The sequence below is a fragment of the Glarea lozoyensis genome (assembly GCF_000409485.1).
Source record: "Glarea lozoyensis ATCC 20868 chromosome Unknown GLAREA15, whole genome shotgun sequence".
In the NCBI taxonomy this organism is placed as follows: Eukaryota; Fungi; Ascomycota; class Leotiomycetes; order Helotiales; family Helotiaceae; genus Glarea; species Glarea lozoyensis.
Window position 1 is genome coordinate 856,228 of NW_007360989.1, and position 14,996 is coordinate 871,223.

Below are 14,996 nucleotides of genomic sequence, written 5' to 3' on the forward strand. Positions count from 1 at the left end.
CTAATTCCTTAAGAAAATAAGTCCCCTTATTTAGAATAACTCTAGCTACTCGAAAAGGACCTAGCTAGCGATAGCCTAGCTTTACTCTAGTAGATATATCTACTTCTTAGAGAGTATTATATAGTAGTACTAATTTGTCCTTTAAAATCTCCCTAATTCTTAGCCTTCTCCTCTTATTAAATTATTCCTTCCTCTTTTACCTTATAGTTTTCTATTTAGCGGTAGCTTCCTTTAAATCCTTATCCCTAATTTCTAGCTATCTTATATAAAGTACTAGTAATTCTTTAGTAGTTTTTACCTTCTCCTAATTAAGTATTCTCTAGGTTAGGATTAGTATTTCTATAAGTAAGACCGCTTTAGATCTATATAGAAGGTAATATAGAGTCCTTCTAGTAGTCGCTTTAGTCGTTATCCTATTAGTAAGAAGAAATACGTGTAGTCGGTCTAACTACTTCTCTATTCTCCCGTCTATTATCTTAGCTAGTCCTACTAAAATCTCTTAGTAACTTCTCTCTATTATTCTGTTTATAGAGGGGTTATATACCGAAATAACTACCCGGTAAATACTATATTTCTTAGTTAGAATAATAATCTATCCTTTATTTTTAGGGCTACTATCGATAACTAGCTTTCTAAATATACTATAATAACAAATTATATCTTCCTAGATAAATTTAGCTACTTTCTTAGACGTTCTACGGGCTAACGCTCTAGCCTCTACCTATCCTAATAAATTATTCCTTATAACTACTAGATATTTCTTCCCTCTATAGGTCGGTATCCTTATAATATTAAGACTAATTTTTATCTAAAGAGCTCTAGACTATATTAGATATAAAGGTTCTTTCTATCTTCCCTCTTCTCTTAGTTAGTAAGGTTTATAAGTAGAGATATAATCCTTTACGTCTTTATAGTAGCTATCCTAGAAATACTATTCGGAAACCTTATAGTAAGTCGAGTCCCTTCTCTTATAACCGGTATTATTATAGAGATATTAGAGGATCCTTTAACGTTCTTTCTAGTTATCTATTACTTGTCGTTTCGGTAAACCCTTATTTACTCTACGAAAAAGGACTCTATCTCTAACTAAATAGTTTAGAGCCCTAGTCTTAAATTCCCTTCTATCTTCTACTTTAACTTTCTAAGGAATCTTAAGCGTTAGAAGGAATTAGGTAATTAGCTTAGAATCTAAAGACTAGTCCCCTTATAGATAGTCTTCGATAGTAGCTAGGTAAACCTATACTTTAAAGTAAGGAATAGCTCGAGTATATTCGAGCTTTACGTCGATAAAGTTGTCGATATCTTCTTCTAGGGCTTCCTCCGCTAACTCCTCTTCTATAGCCGGTCTTCGTAATAACCTATCTACTATAGTATACTTTATTCTCTTAATATACTTTACCTTAAAGTCGAATAGCCGGATCTAGGCGAGCTATCTAGTAACTAAGGCCCTAGGTAAATCCGAAGCCGATTAATTAAGTTAGAAGACTAGAACTATAGTATCTATTTCTAATAGAAAGTAAACCCTATAAAGCTAATTCCGGACCTTCTTAAGTACCTTTAAGACCTCTCTATACTCTTACTTTATAGTATTATAATTCTACTCTACCGGGCTCTAGGTTCTACTATTATACCTAGACGGGTAGCGCTTCTTATTCTCGTCTTTCTATATTAGAACTATTCCCTAGCCTTTTAAGCTAGCGTTAACTACTAAGATAATAAGGCTACCTTTGACATCTATCTATACTAAGGCTAGTATAGAAATTAAAGCTAGCTTTAGCTTGTCTATTACTTTATCTTAAAGCTTACTCTAAACGAAATCTACCCTTTTACGTAGTAACCGGTAGAGTAGTTTAGCCTTCTCTACGAAATAAATAATCTAGATATAATAATAAATATAAACGCTAATAAAGGCCCGAATTTCCGTCTAACTTATATATTTCGGCTAATCGATTATTTTAATTACTTTATTACTATCTAGGGATCTACTCTCTACGGTATAGACAAAACCTACTAGCTTAATACTAGCTACTCTAAATTGCGACTTAGAACCTATTATTACTCTAGCCCGCTCGATGTCGGCTAGTACTATATTAAGGTCGGTAATATATTCTTAGATAAAGCGGCGTACTCTTAGAATAACCTCTTTCTTATTATATCTCGACCTTAGGCCAAAAATAGAAATATTGTTAATAAAAATCCTAGCTCGACTTAGAATATAGTCTCTAAGAATCTTAGTCTCTACCCTAACGAACTAGGTAACTAAATTAGTAGCCCCTTAAACTAGTGTTGTATATCTAAGTAGCCTAAGCGGAGTTATAAACGTAGTAATATCTCTACTATTTTCTACTAGGGTAACTTAGTCGTAGCTAGAAAAGAAATTAATTAGCGAAGTAATCTAGTACCTAGTAAACTCTTCTAAGATCTTATCGATATTTAGAGGCAAATTAGCGTCCCGGATTATAATAGTATTATACTTTATTATAGCGTCTACTATTCTATAGTCTCTATTCTTCTTTTTAACTAGGAACTATTAGTTCCTATAAGGGCTATATATAGGCTCGAGTACTCTAGCCGCTATCCGATCCTTAAATATCTTATTAACCTTTTCCTAAAGGTACTTTAGAATAGGGAAGCCTTTAGCTTACTAGGCGTCGTATAGAATAGTCCTAATTTCCTAAGAGGGTATAACCTCTTCTAATATTCGACTATACTCCGAGAATTCCTAGGTAAAGCCTTTCTCTCTTTAAAATATAAACTTAAATATTAGCTTCCTTTCCCTTAGTAATAGCTCTTCCCTAAGTAATATCTTCTTTATTTACTTAGGCGTTAGTCTCGACTCCCTAGGAATATCCGAGAACTTTAGGATAAGAAACCTATTATACTTGTTTACCGGTTCTACTAGTCCCCTATTCTTCTCCTCCTCTATTTTCTACTACTTCTAATCGCTCCTTCCCCTAGGTATAGATCTATTAGATACCCCTTAAATAACTAGAACTACTTTATCTACCTTCTTCTTATATACGCTAAAAACTTCTACTCTTTTAATAAAAGGAAAGATAGTACTAGCTTATAATAATAAGATTAAATTAGTTTTATGTAATATTAAAATAAAAGAACTACTTCTATTAATAGTAGGCTTAAAAGTCTCTATATAATCGCCTTCTAATAATATCTCGGCCGCCCTAGGGTCCTAAAATCCTACTACCCTTAACGACCTAATATAGACTACTTTATTACTATACCTATCCGTCCTAATAGGCCTAGCTAATCTTTTCCTAGGAAAATACGATCCTCTCTAATCTTATTAATTATCTTTACTACCCTAAGAGAAACCTACTTAGTATATTTGTTATTTACGATAGTAGTAAACTAGTAGCTATCCCTATAAGAGAAGAACACAAGAGCTAAAATAATAAAAGGTATTTCTAGAATAAGATTATTCGTCCTATCCTTTAAGGTAAATAAGTATTATATAACGTTAACCGAGCCTATTCGAATAGTAATATCTTTATAAACCCTACTAAATCTTACCCTCTTACTAATATAACTAACTATTCTAAGTATCGGATTAGAATATATTACGAGACCGGCTATCTTAGAGATATAGCTAGATAGAATATTAATATCGGAACCGGTATCGAGTAAGGCGAGTATCTTAATATTCTCGATCCTAACTCTAACTCTTAGTACTTTAATAGTATAAGGTCTAAGTACCTCCTTAATAAAGGTAGACTCTATAGTTACTTCCTTAATTATACTTATATTAGCTTTGTTACTCTTTATCGCCTTTTCCTTTAGTATTACTATAAGTATATTTTTAAATAATAGCTTTTATAAAATATCCGAATTAGCTAAAACCTCTCTAGTAGTTATTCCTTAAACTAGGGCGTTTAAGATCTTATTTAGTAAATCTAGAGGCGTAGCCTCTTTCTTAAGGATATCTAAATACCTCTCTATTTTTTGTACTATCTATAGCTCTAACTTAAGTATTTACTTAGTTTATTCTTTATCTAGCTCTATTTCCTCTACTTCCTCTTTCTTATCTACCTCTTCTACTCTCGGAACGTATAGATTACTAATCCTAGAGATCCTTAGAGCCGCTAGCTTCTTTTCCTTATTAACCCTATCCCTTAACGCCTTCTTTAGGTTCTTCTATTTCTCTTTATCGACCTCTTTATCCCGAGCTACTATATATATAGAGACTAACCCTAATTTATCTTTCTCTAGATTAGAATTATCTAGTTCTATTACTTCTACCGAGTTAACGTTTGCCTTATACGTTAGGTCTCTATTATAATTAATAGACCTCTCTAAGTTAGAGTTCTTTAGGATCTCTGTCGGCCTTAGTAAGTCCTAGGCCGCCGAGGGGCTACTTACTTAGGCTTGCCTCTATATATTTTCCTAGTTTTAAGTATTCTAGAAGAACTAAATAGCCGCGGGGGTTTGTCGAATAGTATCTATTCCTACTCTATCCCTAGGCACCTAAAGTTGTTTTCCTCCGTCTCCGGCCCTACTAAGGTATACCTTACCTTTATATTTGTATATTAGCCCTCTCTCGATATCTATTCTAAACTCTACGTACTCTCTACGTATATAATCTATCGCTAAGTAATACTAATAATAGCTACTCTAACTAATTCTAGCTATATTAACGTTAACTATACTTATTCTCTATATATTTAGATATAGAGCCTACGACCTAAGTAGTCTATAGTTCTAATTCTAAATTAGATATACGCCGTTCTAATTTAGGCCCCTAGCCGGGTTAAACTATTATTAACCTAATTATATACTAAAACTTAAAACTATCTTTTAAAATACTTCGGCTAATTTATTAACCTTCTTATCGAGTACTTTAGTTATATAGCTTACCTCCGACGGTACTTCTATTTTAACCTTAGAAGGCTTATTCGCCTTCCCCTCTCTTAGTTAGCTAATAATATCCTCTATACCGAGTATAGTCTCTATATTATTAGAGAACTCCTTAATATTTTTCTTAGCGTTTATAAGGCTTATAGCCGTCTTAACTAGCTTATTAAATATAATCTTCTTCGGGTAGTTAGAGGACACCTTATTCTTACTAATTACTTTTACTCTTAGCGGTTTAGGTAGGCCCTATAAGAACTAACGACTTCTAGTATACTCCTCGATTATATATTTATTCTTTAAAATCCTCGAGATTCTTACAAATTACTTAACGTATACTATTATATCTAGTCCTATCTACCGCTTCTTATTCTTTAGCTTTTCTAAGAATATAATTAAGTTTATAATCTATATAGTATTATAGCCCTTAAACTCGTACTTTATATCCTTCTTTAATTCTTTCTAATCCTTCGAAATATAGCCTAGTAGACTTTAAATCGTTTAACTACGCTCGAGATTATAGTAGCGGTTAATCCGATTAAGCTTATCTTAGTCTATTCGGCTATTATCGTTAAAGAGGTCTTTGTAATAATTAAGGAAAGTAGTAATATTTATACTATTAAAGATATAGAACCCGTCCGCTCCTAGTTAAGGTATTAGTAATACTATACGTAAAATTAGCGTAACTACCGTAGTAGGTACTGTTATTAAGGAGCCTATAGTATCGAATATACTTACTATATAAACTCTAACTTCTAGAATAGACGTTCTTAGTATTAGTAAAGGTAGCGATAGTAAGGCGTTATAGGTAATATTGTTAAGTCTCTCTATTTCTTTATATAAATTACTTATTAGGTTTATACTTATTAAGTTATAGACGATTCTATTTAGGTTTAAGATTAGTAAAAGTATTAGATTAAGAAGGAGTAAACTAGTTTATCGAATTAAGGTTATTCCTATTTTTCTAAAGCCCTCGGCCGCCGGGGACTCGTTAGATATAGGCGGCGACTAGCTATATATATAATTCCCTCCGGGCTTCTATTACGTAGCTAAGTAATCTAAAACCTCCGGAAATTGCCTCTTCCGCCTAATATTAGCCCTCTTAGCTATTTTAGAAAGTATAAGTTCCTAATCCGGTATACCGAAATAAGTCTCTACTACCCTTTTACTCTTAACCTTACTAGTTCTTAAGCTACTTAAAACTAGATTATTTAGGGTTAAACGAGTCTCGCCGCTCTTAAATACTCTCTCTTTAGCTTTAAATTAAGAGGTTAATTAATAGATAAGTATAAAATTCTTTACTTATAAAACTCTATAACTTCTTAATATAATAATTAAATAAGTATTACTAAAGCGTTCCCTATATAGGTTACTAATATAAACGAGGGGATGTATATAATCTAGTATATAGTAAATATAAATAACTAAGATAATAAAAGAGGTAGGTTTTAATAAGTAAAGAAGATAATATTTTGAAGCTATCTAGTAACGAGCTAATATATAAACCCGAAATAGAATAACTATAACCCGAAATAAGTCTGCCCTATTATACTATCCCGAAGAAACTATAGAAAATAATATTATAGAACTTTATTATTAAACTTCTACTATTAAGAGATCTAATAATAGAAGTTAAATATAACGCGATTCTAGTTATAATAGAAAGACTTACTAAGTATATAATCCTAATACCTTATAAGAAGTTAAGTACTACTAAGGAGTTAGTATATACTTTTATTTATTATATAGTCATAGACTATAGTACCCTAGAAGAAATAGTCTTAGACTAAGATAAACTATTTATATCTAAATTCTAGATAGCCGTAACTATCTACTTAGAAGTAAAGTAAAAGCTATTAATATTATTCTATCTATAAACTAATAGAGATAATAAAAGAATAAACTAAGTAGTTAAAGTATACTTAAGGTATTATATAAACTATAAATAAGATAATTAGGTCGCCTTACTACTAATAGCCTAGTTCTTATATAATAGTATAGCTATAGAGATAATATAAGTATCGCTATTTAAAGCTAACTTTAGTTATAAGAAAATAGTATTCTAAGAACCTTATAACGTATCTATCGATAGTTAGGTAGAAAGAATTCTTATTAATAATCTTTTCTCTCTTTATAAATAACTTATTAAAGAACTTAAGTTTATCTTAGAACAAAATACGTTCTACTATAATAAGAAACGTAGTTAGGAGCCTATACTAAGAGAGAGGGATAGAGTTTATTTAGTTAGACGAAATATCTAAATAAAATAACTAAGCGATAAACTAGATAATAAGAAACTAAGACTATTTAAAATTAAAACGTATAAAGGACCTTTAAATTATAAACTAGCTCTACTAAAAAGTATAAATATCTTTCTAGTATTTTATATATCTCTTCTTAAACTAGTACTACTAGGAGCGCTACTAGCTTTAGTTATAGAAATAGAACTAGTAAACCCTAATACTAAGTATAAAGTTAAAAGAATCTTAGACTATAAACTTATTAGAGGAAAACTATATTATCTAATAAAATAAAAGGACTACCTATAATTAGAAAATACGTAAGAACTAATAAATAACCTTAACTACCTAGAGTAGCTTAAGAAGTTCTACTACTAGTATCTAGGGCCTCCTAAAAAGACCTAGAATCGAAATTTAGATCGAGTAGCGACGAATTATAAGTAGAGAAGTTATTAGGCGAGGTAAAGTAGGTTAGTAGTTATTCTACCTCTACTTCTCTCTTCTCTCTCTCTCTCTTCTTCTTTTCTTTTTACTTTCTCTTCTCTAACTCGTCTAACTCGTCTAGCGAGTTAAGACCGGCTATAATTATTCTCTACTCTTTCTTATCTAGAGTATCCTCTTTCTTTTTAAGCCTCTATAATTAGGCGGACGCCTCTTATAGATAGGCTATCTCTTACCTCTTTAAAGTGTATACCTTTCGCCTCTTATTTTCTAGAGATTCTTACTCGAAAACTTTAAGTATTCTATTAACTTAGTAGACGTTATAAGTCTTACCCTAATAAGTATACTTAGTATATCGAGACAACTTTATATCGCGGGGCGTAATATATAGATACTTACTCTTCTCGTAATAAGAGTAAGGAGCTATATTTCTTTTACTAGTCTTTTCGATTAAATTTTCTAAGGAAATATAGCGACGATCGTTTATTCTTTTAAGTAGTATATTAGAAAGAAAGAAAGTCTATAGCTACTATATAATCTATTTCTTAGTTATACTTAAGTATAAGAATATACTAGTCCGAATAGAGGGTAGTATTATATACGTAGTATCTAGAAACCTTACGACTCTAGAGTCGAGAGAGCCCTAGAGTATTAGGTTTAGGACGTAATTAGATCTAGAGTAGAGCCCTTAGGACCTAGCGTAACCTAGGACAAGTGTCTTAGGGCAAGAGAGTTCCTAGGAGCGCCCTTCTAGATACTACTAGGTTTTAGAAACTATAAGTTACTTATTTATTACACGGGTTATAGAGGTAAACCGTAAGATAGTTAGTTAACCTCTAGTTTCTTAGTTAGGAAGAAAGTTATATATTATAGTCGACTAGGTCGACTAGCGACTCGAGTAATTATCGACTTAGTCGACTAGTAACTAAGTCGACCGGCCTACTACGAAGGGCCTATATAATAATTATAATTTCCTTAGATAGAAGCTTTATACTTAACTTACTATAGTAATAGTATATTATCTATTTAACTTACTCTTATTATAACGAATATACCTTTAAGTATATAACCTAATAATCTTATACGTACTTACTTATATACTAACCCTATAATACTCTAGTCTACTATCGGGTAGAGAACCGAATCGTTACAACTTACTAGAAGATATATAGATACTATAATAACTATATTTTAGGTCTCGAGAGACTATATACTCTTTTCTCGCCTTTTTATAACGAGAGTAAGACGCTATCTTCTTTCTAGTTAGATTAATTTATTTACTAAGGGCTATAGTATTAAAACGTTTAGTTATATAGTCGGGTAGTATATTAGAAAGAAGAGAAGTCTATAGCCTTTAACCGACGTATTTCTTAGTCGTACTTAAGTGTATAGACCTACTAGTCCGAATAGAGAATAGTATTATAAGTAGTATCGGCCTCGGCTTTATAATACTCCTAGGACTAAAAGTTCTAGGATTAGGTAAAGTTACGGGAATTAAGTAGTTCTTAGGACCGCTGTCTAATAACTTAATTTAGTTAATATTAGTTATAATCGGGTTAGTAGGTAGGCCCCGGTTTTAGGCTCTATTACGTAATTAGGAAAGTTCGCTAGTTTAACTAGTAAACTCGTAAACTAAATAGAGGTTCGCTAGTTCGACTAGCGAACCGGCGAACTTAAGTAGAGTAAGAAGTTTTATATAATAACTATAATTTTCTTAGGTAGAAGCTTTATACTTAACTTATTATAGTAATAGTATATTATCTATTTAACTTACTCTTATTATAATAAATAGATCTCCGAATCTATAAATAATAGTCTTACGCCTACTTCTCTATATACTAACCTTACAATAACTCTAGTCTACCCCGGGTAGAACTAAATTGTTACAATTTTGTTACCTAAAAACATAACTTTCGATAAGTAATAGTATACGAAATTTTTGTCGTATAATTCTAAAATTATAACTACTTAGAAAGAAGTACCTAAATTCTAGTAATATATACTTTTCTTTAATTATAAATATTAAATCCTTATAGAATTAACGTAGTTCTTTAGGTAAATATTTTTCGGCCGGTAAAACTACGGTAAGAAGGATAACTTCTTATTTTGTTTACCGGTAGCCTCTTCTTAGATAAGTTATAAATAAAGTTACTTAAAATAAAGTCGATATTTCTAAATCTAAAGTATTAATCTATCTATACTCTAAATTATAAGACTATATAATTCGTAGTTATTTTATAATTAATTATGAAAAGTTGTGTTTTTGGGTAACAAAATGCACGGACTGCCACTTTTAATGTCCACCGCGAGGTAGTGTTAAAGCGGGTACGCTGCTAAAATAACATTGATGCCTGGGATCTGAGGCGCTAAGTGCGGTGACCCTAGCGCGTTGGGTCAACGCCTACAGTTTCTGTACATCGAATTATAGCCTCCTGCCTCACCTCGCGATAGTTTTCACAACTCAAATACTTCCAGGTCATTTAGCGACTCGGCACGAAATACAACAGTCATGAATCGACCAGGTATGCTCATCAATTGTCGTTGTTTTCGCTTCCGGTCCCGAACATTTTTGGACTCTGTTTGTGGTCAGCCATATGCCAGGCGCATTATGGTTTGGGACTGTATAAACCTAGCCTCTGTGTCCAACATCAAGGCGTCTCCTTTCTCTTCGCCATCGATTCGTTGTACACATAGCATAATATAGCACCTCTGTTCACTGAACGCGCCGATCGATCTACAATTCGAACAGCGAACGACTTCAGTTGATGTCGAACCGAGCCTGCGGAGCCACCGTACACTCGAAATTTCTAGTACATAGCCTACCTCTTTGGACACATGAAGGGTGTACAATCTGGATGATGACTTCTTTTGTTGCCTCCATCACGAACATCGATCCTCAATCACTGCGGCGGGCGTGGACTAAATCATTACTGACTGGTGAATTAAATGTATAGCTGTTGGACCACAAGCCCTTCGCGGCCTACCGAATGGGTTCCCAAGTCAGCAACAACTACCACAGAATCGAAACGTCTCAGGCAGATTACCTCAGGGTGCAAAGATGCGTATGGGATATTCCTTGAGGCTTGTGCCGTGGCATGAGGACGATAGAGGTGTTGGCACTGACTTTGACTATAGCGAGCAATGGTGCAACTTGGGCATTTGGTGGCGGAGTACCGATGGGAAATGCAGGTTTGGCAGCCTCTCGACAGACGAATGGACCTATAACAAGCTTTGCACAAACAATTGGAGCCTCTTCACAGTCGGCAGCGCCCTTGGACCTATCGTGAGTGCCAGGACCGGATGTACCTGTTCGTTTCGACGGAAAGCGATATACGCGCCGCAGCTTGACGCCAATTTCATTGCATATCGCATTGTAGATTGCTAACCCTTAGTAACAGAGAATTTCCAACGTTATCAAACAACCAACCTCAACCAAGCCAATCAACTTGGGCTACTCCAGGAAGTAGGACTGTCGCGTCATCTGGGAATTTGCGGCTGCAACAGGCGGCTCTTTCAGCGCAGCAGCAACTAAACTCACAGCAACAAGCACAGCAGCAGCCAGACGACCTATTCAGTGCAAACTCGCAACTATCCAGTAGTCAGGGTGGATTTAGATTTGGTAATCAGAATGCAGTCGGGCAGGCTTCGCAGTCAAACAACGTCGACGAGTTCCCCCCTTTGAACCGTAACGCCAACGGTGACATTGGCTCAGATCGAGGTTCAAATATAATGCAAAATTCCGGGTTCTCAAGCCAAGCGACCGGACTAGGCTTCGGGTCTACAAATCCACCTCAGACCAGTCGTAATAACGGATTACTGAATGCGCTGTCTGGGAGTAGCAGACTAGGTAACAGAGTTGCATCTCCCACAAGCCTGTCAGGTCGGTCACTGTTTTAAAGTTTGTTTTCCATCACTGTGTAATTTGGCTGACACGGGTCGCTTTCAAGCCATTTCTAATTCGAGATCGCCAATACAGAGTGGCCGAACACATCATGGTGGAGCAGGGGAGGATGGAACCGTAGGTGAATCGCAAGTTAAAAGGTGCCCAAGCTAAAGAATCTAAGACCTTTACGGAGTCGAACTTTCCTACCAGTGTGATACACGATGAAAAGGACGCACAATCTAACATGAGTCTCGGTGCAGTATCTCAGCCCGATGGCGCATCTCCGCAGCATGAGAACCCGGTACGACGATCTCAAGGGGCCGAGGGCACTTCTCAAGCATTACACGACGATTCCGATGACCCCAGTCCCGAAGTTCAGGATCCGTTATCCCATATGTCTGACAGCGATCGCTGGGGTTTAAAAGGATGGTCTTTCATGATGAACAACTTCCCGGACTACTCCGCCCTCGTTAACGGTTCCAACATCACCAATCTTGGCTTTGACCTAAACTCATCCGAGTAAGTCGTCCTTGTCTGTCTCCGGTCATCTCTCTAAATCGTGTTAGACCTTTCTCGACCGAGATATACTCCCTGTGGGATAGTGAGCCTAGTAGGCCCTCCATTCCACATTATGATATCCCCGACTGCTATCGTGTACACAACGTAAATTCTTTGGAGACAAAAATCCAGAACTTCAATGATGAAGCTTTGATTTTCATGTTCTACAGCAACCCGGGTGATATGCAGCAAGTTATGGCGGCTCAAGAGTTGTAGGTCACGACTTGTCTTCCTCACTGGCTTCCGGCAAACTGACATGACCATGACATAGACATACTCGTAATTGGCGCTACCATAAGAAATTGCAGCAATGGCTGACCAAAGATGACATGATGGTTCCACAAACACTCGGCAATGGCACGGAGAGAGGATACTACATTTTCTTTGATATCAAGTTGTGGCAGCGAGAACGAGTAGGTGGTATGCCATCAGTTATGAAAACTTACTGACCCTCACATAGCGAGAACTAACACTAATTTATGATGATCTCGAGAGTCTACCAACCGGGGGTCGGGGTGGGCTTGTCTAGCTTGACGTCGCTATCTGTCCGACCGTGTGCAGGAAGGAATGGACAAGACTATCGAATTCAAGTCTGTACAAGCTATATTGCTGATAATGGCATCAGATTCTATTGTGATGGGCCACCATCGCGAATTACGAATGTGCCATATTGAATCTCTCTCAGTACATGACTTTGATCGTGACCCTGTGAGATAGACATAGTGAAGGATATCAACACAAAGTTAAACCATAATTAGCGCAAGAAACTAATAAATTGTTTCGCCGAAGCCATCCAATATCAACACAATTGCTGCGTGAGACTTGACTAATCTAATTCCATATTAAATTCTTCTGTTGCATGGGAGTTCTACTAGATCCTACCTAACTACTGCTAATTGACGGGCTCGGGGTTGAATCTCTCACGTGATGATGCCTCTTCTCGTTTGTTGGACAACTCCGTCATACCAAGTTCCAGCTGTGAGGTGAATATCTTGCTTCACACTGCCTAACGCCACACGATCCGTTCATTAACCTCGTTGCACCTCGCTCGACATCAACAGAACTTGCTCTGGCACAGGCTGTCTCATCGATAGCGTTCTGCGACCATTCTTTTGGCACTGCTCACGACGTCTTCCTCCACCGGTCGGTCGACCGAATACTATCATGGCAGATCAAACCATCAATGTACCCCAACTCCTTTTAATCATCCTACTCGGCGGTCTCGCTATACGATATTTCTACTTTGGGGCAGCGGCAGAAGGGACCGGTGGAAGTAATGTAGGAAGAACGAGCGCTCATAATGTAAGGGCTAGGGAGGCGGATGTGGAAACGGTTCAGCAAATGTTTCCTCAGGTTCCAAGAAGAAGCATCATGTGGGATTTACAAAGGAATGGTGGCAATGTTGCTGCGACTACGGAAAGAGTTCTCAGTGGTAGAGGGTTGGAAACTGTAAGTTATTCGTGACTCCACTGTGGCACGGAAGAGTTATGCTGATGGCTCCCTTTCCAGCCTCCTCCGAGTTTCCAGCCCCCTCTTCCAGTTCAAAGCGCGCCTGTTAGCACAGCGACGTCGAATTCAACGTCAAAACCGTTACAGCCAGATCTGATCACGAGGTACAATCTGAGAGATAAGATTGGTTCGGAGCAAGAGTTCAACGAGGACGGGCAGAGGAAAGGCTGGAGTCAAAACAAAGGGGAACGACAGGTCTTGATGCAAAGGAGGAAAGAGGAAATGATTTTAGCTGCGAGGAGAAAGATGGAGGCAAAAGTCAAGGCCGAGGGAAGTCTAGCAAAACCTGGAATATAGGATGAAAATTTTACCCCGTCTATGCCACCGACTCATCAACTCATTACTTACAACTCAAGCGTAGTAGACCATAATACGGCTAGTAGACGCTTCACACGGTTTCTCGACAAGTATAGGCTCTGACATGATTTAATTCAATTGTTGTGTTCTCAAATCATCCCGACAGACCTGGGATTGGATATGTTTTGTCTTCTAGGATGAATGTCTGCAAGTAACACATAACTCCTCATATGGTGTGTACCCAGCCGCCGATTCAGCTAATGCTGGCGCAGGAACACATCTCGCTCTTACTGTAGCCTAGTCACTCTCAAGTGTCACAATCGAGAATCCCCTACCAAGTATCTTGTCAACTGAAGCGTGGAAGCAATCATCTCTGGATTGGTGTACTGGGCTGTCAGTGGTGTGCTTAGATGTACTCACCAACTCTTGGATGAGACTACAATTTAATCATCTGTGGCTTCCCATGAGCTCACGCCGAAGCAGATCTTTGTCCTGCTGAGACGGACTCATGTCCGGAAACTCATAAATAGTCTTGCTAATATCCTTTGACAGCCCGAGTGATCCTCTATGAAAATGTCTAATATCTGAATATCGATGGCTTCGTGAATCACCCTTGACAGGAATCTAGAAGTATCAATAGTTGCTCTATCTCCGCTACTTCACTTCTTCTTTTCATTACGCAGTAACTATAATCCACATTTACAACAAACACAATACGAAACTAACAATCAACACTTCAAAACATTTCAAAATTACAAATGTGACGATAATAACAAGAAGATAGTAGACTTCAAAGAGTTAAAAACCTAAGTTCTACTTTTACAGCCGAACTTCTAACAGACTATCTACCTCTTTAAAAACTAAAAACATTTACCTTACGAATTCTATATCTAAATAATAAAGAAATCTAGAAGATAGTTTTACTTATAGCTAAAGTAGCTATATTTTAACTTAAACTAGAGGTTAAGAAGAATATTTATAATATTATTATACTAATTACGTTTTAGTCTATATTTATAGTTTATTAAATACTATAGTAAATTAAAGTAATAACTATAAAATATACTTATTATAAAGTATAATACTTTCTATTAAAAGTAGTTATAAATAAAGAGTTTAAACTATACTATAAGAACAAGACTATAGATTTACTTTATATAATATCTTTATCTAATATCTTATAAGGTTTACTTAGTAGAATA

The 14,996-nt window shown here is 35.9% G+C and overlaps 2 protein-coding genes across 2 annotated transcripts; both read left to right on the forward strand.

Moving 5' to 3' along the window:
* Positions 1–10,056: 10,056 nt before the first annotated feature.
* GLAREA_06099 (uncharacterized protein) lies at positions 10,057–12,517 on the forward strand (the record flags this gene model as incomplete). Its single annotated transcript, XM_008081513.1, has 9 exons — positions 10,057–10,069; positions 10,502–10,609; positions 10,683–10,830; positions 10,946–11,427; positions 11,495–11,565; positions 11,612–11,949; positions 11,997–12,200; positions 12,260–12,401; positions 12,449–12,517. The coding sequence occupies 9 exons, from the start codon at positions 10,057–10,059 to the stop codon at positions 12,515–12,517; spliced, it is 1,575 nt and encodes a 524-aa protein (XP_008079704.1).
* Positions 12,518–13,152: 635 nt separating this feature from the next.
* On the forward strand, positions 13,153–13,794 carry GLAREA_06100 (uncharacterized protein; the record flags this gene model as incomplete). The annotated part of the gene is made up of 2 exons (XM_008081514.1): positions 13,153–13,437; positions 13,498–13,794. The coding sequence occupies 2 exons, from the start codon at positions 13,153–13,155 to the stop codon at positions 13,792–13,794; spliced, it is 582 nt and encodes a 193-aa protein (XP_008079705.1).
* Positions 13,795–14,996: the final 1,202 nt, after the last annotated feature.